The following is a 13117-nucleotide window of genomic DNA, read 5'->3' on the forward strand; positions in this document are numbered from 1 at the left end:
AAGAGCGTGTCGGACACGCGCAAAATAGGGTTCCGTAGCCATTACCAAGTTTAGGTGTATTTTATACCTAAGGCTGCTATTTACTCTTAAAGTTTTTTTAAAAATTTTCCATCCACCTGTTTAGATTTTAGAAGGCGCTCGATTTTAATGAAAATTTGCACTTTAAAGTTGAATATTTCGCAAACAAATCACTAAATCGAAAAATCGTCTCGGCAAACCCCTAATGTTTTGAAAGACCTATCCAACGATACCCCACTCTATAGGGTTTGATGAGAAAAAAAAAATCACCCCACTTTACGTCTATGGGAGGTACCTAAAAATTTTTGTTTTGAATTTTTTTCGTTCCATTTTGTTGGCATAGTTTACATATATATTCGTGCAAAATGACAGCTTTCTAGTATTGATAGTCCCCGAGCAAAGCCGCGGACGGACGGACAGACAGACATGGCGAAACTATAAGGGTTCCTGTTTTGCCATTTTGGCTCTGGAACCCTAAAAAGTACCTATTGCTGACAATCATTCAATCACGTAAGACTTCCACTGTTAGACATAGGCCTCCCCCATAAATGAACCCCCAGTTGCTTTTGTTGGAAGCGGCCTGCATTTACCGTTTGGTGGACATCCTACGCTGCACTTGCTAATCCGTGGTATCCATTTGAGAACTTTTCGGTCGCAACGGCCATCTGTTCTCCGTGCTATGGTCTGCCCATTGCCACTTCAACGAGTTAATTCGCTTAATTTACAATCATTATAACAATGTACCTAAATTAAAGAAATTCTTTGATAACTAAGATAAATACATTTATTATAACATGGTCTTTCGTGTGCTAGAAGCGCCGGCCGTATGTACCGTCATGGCACCATAAATGACATAGTACGTCGGTCGCTTGCCACGCGTCAGTGCCTTCGGCTTTAGAGCCGGCTGGCATGGCAAGGGACGATGGCAAGCTTCCAGACGGCGTCACCCTGGTGCCGTGGAAGCTCGGTAGGGCCCTGGTGTGGGACGCTACATGCGTTGATACTTTCGCTCTGTCCCACATCCAGGCCACTAGCTCACAAGCCGGCGCTGCGGCTGATCAGTCCCAACTCCTCAAGCGCCGCAAGTACTCCTCTTTATTAAAAGATTACGAGTTTGCGGCACTTACTGTATAAACTTTAAGGGCCTTGGTCAGCCGATATGAAGTATATCATAAAGGCCCTTGCGATCCAAAGGGGTAATGCGGCCAGCATCATGGGAACTCTGCCACAGGCAGATCTTTTGGATGGGGTGTTCTTTTTATAATTTGTATTTTTATAGTAACATATAGATATATTTAGTTAAGGTTTCTTAGGTAAGTTTTCTTTGTTTTCTTATTATTTTATTTTATTTAATCTATATTTAATAAATGTCTAGTACAAATTATAATAGATGAGAGTTTATTATAACAGACTGTAAAATTAGTCTTAAGTTAAATTAATATTGTATGCCTGTATAGGCAACTGTTGATACCATTATTATTTATTTTCTTCATCCTATGTACACAGTTATACAAAAAAAAAAACATTCTCATTCTCATTCTCAATCATCAAAACATCATAGCAGCCTACCTATATAGTTAGCGCTGCATCGCACTGCTGGATGCAGGCCTCTCAGAATTTGAGAACTTTAGGCCGTAATTCCCACGCGAGCCCAGTGCAGATTGGAAACTTCACACACACACTGTTGGATTGCTTAGCATGTGTGTGCAAGTTTCCTGACGACGGTCTACTTCTACAAACAAAAGTTTACCTACTTAATAACTACACAATCTAATTTGGGTAGTTATATCCCAGCAACAGCCCAATTCCGAAGGAATATAAATAGCTGTTATATCACTATACATATTATATAACTTTACACGATAATCTTAAACGAGCTCTCGTGCCTTAATTTTCGGATAAACTTCACTATACATTTATTCCTATAATTATGTTAGTCGAAGCTATAAATAGCTTTATTTCTGAATATTCTCCGGTTCCCCTTAATGGGGACCCTTTTGATTACTCAGGGGCATGTGGGCGAAGATCCCAGGAGGTGAAGGTCATTACTTGTTGTATAAACATGTAAATTAAGATTGCTGTTTAGTTTTCGGTACCTTATAAAGTAACTAATCACCTTAGAAAAGTTGAAAACCGACTCGGTAATTTAAAACCATTGAGTTTTGGGAGTAGAAGAATCAATCCTTGCATTTAAAGCCAGAGACAGCCTGTATTATTTTATACAGGGTGGAAAGTTGAGATGAGGCAACAAGGGCAGCTACTAGATCCCTTGCTGCTACGCGAAAATGCTCTTAGGGGACCTTTACTAAATTTTACCTGTGTGGAAAAAGTTTTCTTTGATTTCTGGGTGTTCTAGTACTCTAACCTTAGTTAGTCTCAAAGAGTGTTTTAATCCTTTATAGAAATGGGAACGAATGGCATTAAAAAAAAAGTCAAATCTGTCGATTTTTTCGCTGACTGTACATTTTATCAAAAATCCGTGAATGTCGATTGTCATCACTCAAATAGTTAGTAAACTCCTCCTAAGAGCGCGTAGCAGCAAGGGATCTAGTAGCTGCCCTTGCTGCCCCATCTCAACTTTCCACCCTGCATACTATATGGGACTTTCCGAAGGAGGGTTATGTATATCTTTGAGAAAACTAAATCATGTAGGTACCAAGGTGGAACCTTTGTTCTATTAAATCTCATGTTGACATCCCATACATTTTCCAAAGAAATGATAGTGTATCATAGACTAAGCTTTGGTACGTGATTCAGCTACCTCGATTGTATGTATAATATACGTACCTGGAATAACTCGGGGCAAGTTCTAGGGATTTGATATCGATAAAAAGATTTCGATATAATAAATTAATACGACATGTACACATTGAACATTCTCGATTACTATACAGTGATCTTAAGATAATAAAAGTATGCGGATGCCATTTCAATCAAAATGACAATTTACTGTCAGTAGGTACCATTCATGTCTTAGAGTAAGAATAATATACGAGGTAATATTCCGCTACGTCGGTTACGAAGTCCAAAATAATAATGCCGCCCAAGAAACATCCCCACGCGAATATTATATTAACTCGTTGATTAATGAATATCCTGACATACAACTACGTCAGTCAAAATTATTTTGCTCTAAATGCAATGCCAGTTTTCTCCCAGAAAATGAGAAAATATGTCAAATAACATTTAGATGTTGGCAATAACATCGATATATATTTTTGTCGGTAAAATATTCTGCTACATCACTTTCGTATAGATGCCCCTAGTTATCCCAGGTATGAATGTATATTATATTCAAATCTCGCTTAGCGGCCTAGCCGTTTTAGGAGTTCACTACCACACACACACATACACACACTCACTAACTTAACTTTCGCAATTTGTAGGTAGGTAATATGAAAATAAAAAGTTTTTTCTGTGAGTCGACAGCAAAGAAGAATGCGCCGCAAGAAACTTATCAGACAATAATTGTCTTTTCAAAACGAAATTTTTATTACAAAATTCTATTTAGTATTGAAGTTAGCAAAACAACTCTCTTTGTATTTACCTTATTCATACTTTAACATAAATAAACTATTGCAAGCTTTTAATTAAAGGTAGGTACCCGAGTAATATCTAAAGAAAATGTTTTTGTAAAGAACAATATTTAATAAGTTCTCCTGTCTTTTTTCTTTTAATATTTATTATGTACCTAATTTAAACTGAGTGAACAAAAACAGAAATTTTAAATAGCTGCTGTTTGTGTGTAATCAAAAAATTTAAAGCAAAAAATTGAGCTGACTACAAAAAAACCATGAAAATATTTTTCTACCAGTCTGAAGTCGGTCGGTGCCTCAGCACAAGCCGGCAGTACCACTACCATGAGTTACAGTGACCGTACTCGATAGCGACGGCGTGAATTATTTGTATGGAGAATTGTACAGCGCCTTTACAAATAATTTACGCCGTCGCTATCGAGTACGGTCACTTTAAACTCATGGCAGTGGTAGGTACAGAAGTGGACCTAATGTTATCTACCTCACCTAGGCACTTTATATAGAGCTTCAATCACTCCTGCTGGCTTGTGCTGAGTCACCGACCGACTTCAGACTGGTAGAAAATTATTTTCATGGTTTTTTGTAGTCGGTTCAATTTTTTGTTATAAGTTTTTTTTTCACGCCGTTTAGTGTAAGTAATCTAAAATACAATAGTTAAATATCAATTGCTCGTCAACTTTTACGAAAGATTAAGGGTTAGTTCTAAAATATCTACGCTGCTCAATCGAATAAGCCTTAAGGCGTCAATGAGATATCGTTTGGATTATGTGGGACAGAGTATGTTCGGAGTAAGGGTTCCAAAGCCTAACCATTAATCACTGACGGAACCCAAACCACAGCATTCATAAAATCTTAAAGCTTAGACGAGTATTAAAAAACCGGCGAATAGCGTGTCGGACACGTCCGAAATAAGGTTCCGTAGCCATTACGAAAAAATTAAGTAATATTTTTCTAAGGATTTTTTTTTTATACGGCATCTTCCAATTTTAGATATATTTTATACCTTAGGCTGCTATTTAAGAGTTAAACTACTAATAATTCATAAGCAAACTTAGCCGTTATAGTTTTCCGTTAAGTATATATTTCGCAAAAAAAAATCAATGAATCTAAAAATTGTCTTAGCAAACCCCTAATGCTTTTAAAAGACCTATCAAACGATACCCCACACTATAGGGTTGGATGAGAAAAAAAAATCACCCCCGCTTTACGTCTATGGGAGGTACCCTAAACAATTTTTTTTAGTTTTTTATTGTACCATTTTGTCGGCATAGTTTATGTACATATATATATATCCGTGCAAAATTTCAGCTTTCTAGCATTGATAGTCCCTGAGCAAAACCGCGGCCGGACGGACAGACAGACAGACACACATGGCGAAACTATAAGGGTTCCATTTTTGCCATTTTGGCTCCGGAATCCTAAAAACTGGCCAAGTGCGAATCGGACTCACGTACCGGTTTCATACAAATTTGTAGATATCTATGAATATACGCAGCAAAACGTACGCGGTTTGGGTTTATTTTAGATGGTTACAGATAGTTCAACTCAGTTGTGCGCGCGGCCCTATGTGTGCGTGCGCTTGTAAATATACAACTTTCACGTGACGCGGCAGTCGTCGTCCGAGCAAGACGTGTTCTTACCGCTTTACCCACACATAGGGCCGCGCGCACAACTGAGTTGAACTATCTGTACAGATATAGACAAATAGTTTATTATGACTGTATCATTATTTACAGGTGGTAGGACCTTGTGCCAGGTCCGCCCGGATTGCTACCACCATCTTGCTCGTTATTCCTGCCGTGAAGCAGCAGTGCCTGCATTGTTGTGTTTCGGCGTGGAGAGTAAGACAGCCGGTAAAATTACTGGCAACTGAGGTATCCCATCTTAGGTCTCTAGGTTGGCAACGCGTCTGCACTACCCCTGGTGTTGCAGATGTTTATGGGCGGTGGTGATCTCTGACCACCAGGAGTCCCACTTGCTCGTTTGCCTTGCCATCCAGTCGAACAAAAAAAAATTGATTGCGTTTATTTAGAAGTTTAATTTTACCACTGCTTCAAGAAGTAGTGGAACTGAGTATTTGACATTAATTTCAGCTTGATACCTTTAAGCATTCGTTAGAAAAAGGGTCTTGACAGATGGACATCCGAGTGATCCTATATGGGTTCCGTTTTTTTTCCTTTGCGGTAGGTACGGGACCCTAAAAATACTGGAAAACCTGAGCGTGAAACTGTTTAGTTAAAGAATTGGGAACACTGAAATTTGGCACAGAACAGAGAATGAAAATAAGATTCTTTCCAACAGAAAACCTTTTATTGAAAAGGGATGTTGATTTAGGCTTTTGATGTTAATAGTAACTTTGAAGCAGTTTTGATGTTTCACGGTTTATATTTAAAGTAAATATACTTGTTACGGGGCGTTAACTACGTTTTGTGTTTATATAAAAATCTTGTACTGATTTGTGGTGTGTTATGGAAAATGGGTTTTATGCTCAAGTTTTACACTCTGCTTTTCACTTCGATTGCGAGGAGATGAAAATACCAACATTGGAAACAATTGTTCATTTACTAGGTACCTTTTGTTTTTCGTGCATTGCTATATAATTATTATTTTTTTAGTTTTACTGATAAAGAAAAAAATATTTAATTAAATTATAGAAATATACAGAGAAACAACAATAACATATAGAGATCAGCCAAATATATGTGGTCTACCACCCTAAAGTTGATAATCGTTTGCATGTCATAAAACAATATTGCCAATAGACATGGCTGTCAACTTGAAAGTTCGACTTTAGCTAGAATATTCATTTGATACTACTTGTTTAAAAATTGAAAGTCATTTTATGTCGCCTAGATCCAGCATAATACGAAGTTCACGAGCATGAGAAGTGAAAAGGATATTTTGTATTGTATGAAAGAAAGAGAGATTTTTAATTTTTCCTACGCAGGTGCGGGCATACCTACCTAATCTATTCTATCTAGTCGCAAATAAATCAAGGTTATCCGTTTAAATCTAACTTAAATTTTGAGTTACGGCACGGGCTTAATTTAGAAAGGAAGTAAATTTACCCAATTTATACGTAATTTTGTATTCCGGGGTTACTTTTGGCGCAGTGCAGACCTCAGGGATTTATTTATCTTGGAATGGAATAATAATGATTCCGATCTTCACCTTTTAGGTATAGGTAGTGCCACGAGAGTCGAAGTGAATGATTACACACACAGCTACAACAAGAACTGATTGCACAAAAGGAGAATGAACGAAAGGAATGGGTAAATGTCAAAATCATGCTGTCATTACACGACATTTTGTAGCTGTGTGTTGTAGTCATTTATTTTTATATTTTTTATATTCAGGACTTGCGTTTACCCGCGGCTTCGCACGTGTTATATGTGATTAATTCTATTTATTGTTATTATAATATTTATAATTACAATATCTGATATAGACTTAACATTTTGCCTACTTTCCGATAAACAGCCATTTGTTCTTCTTCACGTAAACACTACCTGTTTGTCCGCTACCTGCTACCTGTTGTTTGTCGGATCGAGCTCTGGGGTAGGGATAGTGATAATGCTTATAAAAGCAGGTCAGATGTGCGGATGGGGACTCAATAATAAGATATCGACACAGACGGTCCAGTATTGCCCAAAGTACTCAGTGTGGACGGTCTCCGTATAAAAGCTAAGTATATATCAGTTATGATTATTTATTATTCTTGGGTTAATGCTCTGTATGTAGCTATGTTAATACCTAATATTGTATTACGGTTACTGAGTAGTTGTTACATAGGTATTATTTAAATTAATGGTCTTATATAATTACCAATATTGTTTAGAAGAAACTTGGTTTAGATTCTTATATGCTTTATACTTTATTTATGGTAATAATGATTGTAAAATAAATGCCCAATCAAGAAAATGATCTTTTGTTTAACTTCATAAATTCCCTTATTAAGTAATTGCTTATCATTTTGCTACGAAGTTATAATCTTATAGGCTGAAATCCTGTTTAGATTAAAAAGAAAAATCTAACACACGCGTAAATTATTAGATACAGCAGTTGAATTGAAATTTCGGGTTTTTTTATATTCTCATGGGAATTCTCTAAAGTGGTTTGCATTAACTTAAATTAAAACAACCAAGCCAAATTTCATGACTCTAAGCCCAGCAGTTGTAATTAAATTAAAATTTCGACGACCAGATGGCCTAGTGGTTAGAGAGCCTGACTACGAAGTTTGAGGTCCCGGGTTCGATTCCCGTGTCGGGGCAGATATTTGTATGAAAAATACGAATGTCTGTTCTCGGGTCTTGGGTGTTAACTATGTATTTAAGTATGTATCTATCTATATAATTATATTTATCCGTTGCTTAGTACCCATAACACAAGTTTTGCTAAGCTTACTTTGGGACTAGGTCAATTGGTGTGAATTGTCCCGTAATATTTTTTTTATATTGTCAAGCTAAACTCGATTTAAAACATGAGTTAAATAAATAAATATCAAGGGGACAATTCACACCAATTGAACCTAGTCCCAAAGTAAGCTTAGCAAAGCTTGTGTTATGGGTACTAAGCAACGGATAAATATAATTATACAGATATAGATACATACTTTAATACATATTAAACACCCAAGACCCGAGAACAAACATTCGTATTTCTCATGCAAATATCTGCCCCGACACGGGAATCGAACCCGGGACCTCAAGCTGCGTAGTCAGGTTCTCTAACCACTAGGCCATCTGGTCGTCTAAGTAAGTTATCCGGTACAATATTATTTAATACAAAATCATCTGTCGAACCGAGACCTTAGTATTTTGTCAATTTCTTTTATGTATAGTAATTGTAGTTAAAGCATACCTATATACATAATAGTGTTTTTTAATGCCCTTACCTTTTTTGTCGCGACAGAAAATTATAGACTGTTTCGATATTGATTTTATTTGAATTTTTTATTAGATATAACGTGTCGTTCTGTGATGTTCATAAAATATTTGTGGCCAGGTAAAGTGTACTACTTATGATATAACCTAACTAACAAGAAGTTGGAAAACCCCCGACATTGCCACTTTAAAGTTCAATATCTCAAAAACGGCTAAACCGATTTTGATAAAACACGTCTAGGAACCATCGCTACAAACCCTGCTTTCAAACAAAAAAACCGCATTGAATTCGGTTCACCCGTTAAAGAGCTACGGTGCCACAGACAGACACACAGACATAGCGGTCAAACTTATAACACCCCTTTTTATGCGTCGGGGGCTAAAATGGAACAACAAGACAGAATTTATGAAAGATGGAAGCGCTCTTTGCTTCGGCTTTACGACGGAAATAGGTATCTGACATCACGTCACTGCCAAACAGTTTAACCAAGTGTTTAATTTAACTTTTCTATTGTTGCAGGCTCATTGCTGCGTTCCATTCTTGTCAGCCTAATCTATCAGTCATGTGTCGAACTCAAGTGAAACTGAAATAATGTACAGAAGTTCTGTGAACGATATATTTGTGAAGTTAGTTTGTTGGCGGTGGGTAAAGTTTATAAACATAATGGTTTCTGTGGCTAACATGACATTGGGACAGGGAAGCCGGATGAAGAATCTTACGAATATTCAGGATGTTGAGGTGAGTTGTCTTTAAACTTGTAACACTTACCAATGTTACAAAATAACCCGTAAAAATTAAATATTACTAGCTTTTGCCCACGGCTCCGCCCGCGTGGTATTTTGGTATCGCACGCCGTTCCCTCGGGAACTGTGCATTTTTCTGGGATAAAAAGTAGCCTATGTCACTCGCAGGCGCATAAACTATCTCTGTGCCAAAAATCACGTCGATCATGCGTTCACTTTCGCATTGATAATGTTAGTATGGAAGTATGGAGTAAAGTGAAACGCAATAATGATTCTCGCACTGTTATTGTTTTGAATTCAGTTCTAACGTGTTTTGTTGAACAATGATTAATGAGAACTGTTGTTACACACCATTTAAGTTGATTTAAGTGATGATCTTTTTATACGAAACCATAACTTTTTGGGATTCGGTTTGGAAGTTGTATTTTTTTGTGCTTTTGAAAGGGTGGGTATTGAAAGAAAGAAAGAAAGAAAAGTTTATTTTTTGGCTCCAAAAAGTACCACCTAAAACTAAGACTAGAACTAGCACTAAAACTATGTTTCTAGGTGACACGGCAGGATACCAGAAAGGGTCTCCACTCAGCATGTGTTGCCGCACATTATGTGCAGTAACGCTGGTTTTTTGGGTATACCTATACACCCAAACACTCCTTTAGCTATTTTCTGTTCACTAAAAAAACTGTTATCTATTCTATTCAGGTATAAGCATCATACATGCAAAAATTTGTGATGCACGGTGTTAAAAAAATCTGTACTTACTATAACCCAAATTAAGGCTACCTTCTGATTTCTAATACGATGGCAAAACATTGAAATATTTTTTTAACTTGTATCGTATTAAATCCCAAATTTAGCTAACCAAAGATTTGACAGGTGGTTTGATATTATACTAAAACTGTTATAGATGCCCCCGGAGTGCTCCGATTGTTATTAGGTACTCTAGTTTCACAATTGAACAGCAATAGACATGAGCCTGTGTAAATATATTTATCGAGTATCATGAATGACAATCACGGTGAATTTTTTGCGAAACCCTTTGAGAATTTAGTAAAATGAAGGGTAAAATCTCGGAATTTCAATCCAATTCCCAAATGTAACAGTTCTCAGTTCACAAAGCTGCAAGTAATAAATGGTAGTATAATAAAACTTACTGTCGAATATGAAGAGCACTCTCTTTATTTTATTTACTTTTCTCACATTTTCAAAGAACATTGCACCGCTTTTTTCTTTGACCTTTATAAAATGTTGAAACCGGCTTTCTAAGCCCGGCAGCGCAATATCATACTGTCGCCGTTTCCTGTAGCTTCCTTTGTTTGTACAAGTTGTAAATAACTGACGTAAAGTAAATAACTTAATGGGTAAACAGGTCTGTTTATTTTGTAATTATATTATTATGAAAAAATGACCTTCTGCCAAGTTTCTAACGGCGCATTCTTCTTGGCAATGATGGTCTTTCCGAAAGCGCTGGTAGTTTAAAAAATGACGTGTAAAAGTGCCCATTACGGCATATTTACCTACTGAAACACGGCAATAGAAAATTGGATCATTAACTATTGTGTCAAACCTTGCATTAATGTCTGCCACAGCGGAGTGTTCAAAAATATCTGACCCGTCCTACCGACTCTAGAAATAGAGCCATATTAGATATTTATGTGCTCGTAAACTTTTTTGTTCTTTTTATCCTAAATTTTAAAAATAAATGTGTTTAGGGACTAAAACAACACACACAGGCCGTAAAGGACATTTTTGAGCGAATTTCCTTACGTGGATTACACTGATCGATAGAGATAATAAAAACTGTATAAGATGCCATATAGAGACTGCCTTTGCGCCCTTTGAGACTCAATCTGGTTGTTCCAACCGTCGGGGAAAGCTCTAATTAAAAACGGTCGTCCATTTTATGGACCACGGCAGTCGTTATCAGCGGCCATAGCCGCCACCTGCTCCCAGGATGACCCATTAATAATACCGCAGCTGAAACAATACCAAACTACGCTATTATCCTTTTTAGAGCTAATTATTTTGATACGTGATTAAGATAAAATTACTCTAACACCCGTTAAACCTGTAAAATAGAAAAACACCTTTTTTGCCTTGCTCTACGCGATATTGTGCTACGAATAATAACTTCGTAGGTGATGTGATGAGGTACAAGATATTATAAAAAGAGTTACTTTCTGATTTATGATTATTAATTAATTAATAAGGACATGGACGAATAATGCAGATAAAATAGTTTTAGTATGTAGTGCTTTAGTATAATTTAAGATGAACACTTGTGTTATTACTACCAAACATGTATAAATTCGAAAGTTATATATCTATTTGTGTTTTTCATAAAGCAACTGACCAAATTTGGATGGGTATGTAAATATTTAGGAAAATTTATTGAAAGCTACTTTAATCCTTATAAAAATACGGAATAAGTACAAAATTATGGGAATTCCCGGGTGTCCCATCCCCAACGCATTTAACTTCTCCGTTCTGTCGTGGGTTCAACGCTTTTCTCGAAATAACATTAAAGTGGTTTAAATTTCTCTGAAAGATCAGTCGAAGCTCATAAAAATTCAATGAGAGATTGAAATAAACTTTCGTAGCCAGAAAAGGCTTGGATAAAGTTTGTTTTCTTTGTTTACGAATCAGCCCTCGTATAAGTAATAGAGGCAGCTGTGATTCCATGAACATTGTTTGAGTATCAAAGCGTGATTAAGGGGCTGTTTCACCGTCCATTGATTAGTGTTAACTGAGTAAAATGTGATGCCGTCTCCGTCTATTCGAAAAACAAATAGAGACGGCATCACATTTAACCGTCAGTTAACACTAATCAATGGATGGTGAAACAGCCCCTAAATAAAGTAAATAAAGTTACGGACTTTTCTTTATACCACAAGTTCCTAGGTCAACTGGAATCACACTAAAGGTTTGGAAACATTTTTAAATTTTTGTATCTCTGTACCTCCTGTCTTTTGGAAAAAACCGACCAAGTGCGAGCCGGACTCGCGCACCGAGGGTTCCGTACAAATTATTAAAAAAATATTAAAATTATTTTTATTACATGATGTAAATAAAAATTTATGCTTTTTCCCAATTTTTCTTTTAAGTATCCGTGCTATAAGCTTCGTACCGAATTTCAAGATTCTGAGTTCATGGGAAGTACCCCGTAGGTTTTGTGTCCTAAATGTTGTCTCAAAAGTCACATTTAATCTCGTGTCCGCGTCGTCAGTTATTCAAGGTCAAATGTCAAAAAAGTCAGTTTTTCGCGATACGAGTTTCCGGCTTATTATCTCTCATTCCGAGATTGACCCCTTCTCATTCCTTAGATGAGTGGATAATTAATTAACTGATCGTAGAGTAACCTAATCTATAGCTCACTAGATAGTTTTAAATTAACGGTTTTTCACAATTAAAGAGTGACATTATACAAACCGCAGGTGCAGGTTGCAGGTGGCAGGACCTTGTGCTTGCACTGTTGTGTTTCGGCGTGGAGAGTAAGACAGCCGGTGAAATTACTGGCACTTGAGGTATCCCATCTGTACTACCTGTATGTGTTACTGCACATAATGTGCGGCAACACAAGCTGAGTGGAGACCCTTTTTGGTATCCTGCCGTGTCACCAAGTAACATAGTTTTAGTGCTAGTTCTAGTCTTAGTTTTAGGTGGTACTTATGGAGCCAAAAAAAACCTTTCTTTCTTTCTTTCCATCTTAGGCCTCTAGGTTGGCAACGCATCTGCAATCCCCCTGGTGTTGCAGCTGTCTATGGGCGGTGGTGATCTCTTACCATCAGGAGACCCACTTTTTTTTTTTTTTTTTATTCGACTGGATGGCAAACGAGCAAGTGGGTCTCCTGATGGTAAGAGATCACCACCGCCCATAAACATCTGCAACACCAGGGATATTGCAGATGCGCTGCCAACCTAGAGGCCTAAGATGTAATA

At 37.0% G+C, this 13117-nt stretch overlaps 1 protein-coding gene across 1 annotated transcript in view; it reads left to right on the top strand.

The window, feature by feature from the left end:
* The window catches only part of LOC141427594 (tachykinin-like peptides receptor 86C), a gene marked incomplete in the record, with an annotated part of 87073 nt that overhangs the window by 4943 nt on the left and 69013 nt on the right, over positions 1 to 13117 (top strand). The window contains 1 exon segment of the mRNA XM_074087182.1: positions 8958 to 9176. Coding sequence (XP_073943283.1) covers positions 9030 to 9176 — 147 coding nt within the window.

This window comes from Choristoneura fumiferana, chromosome 4 (genome assembly GCF_025370935.1).
Source record: "Choristoneura fumiferana chromosome 4, NRCan_CFum_1, whole genome shotgun sequence".
Lineage (NCBI taxonomy): Eukaryota > Metazoa > Arthropoda > Insecta > Lepidoptera > Tortricidae > Choristoneura > Choristoneura fumiferana.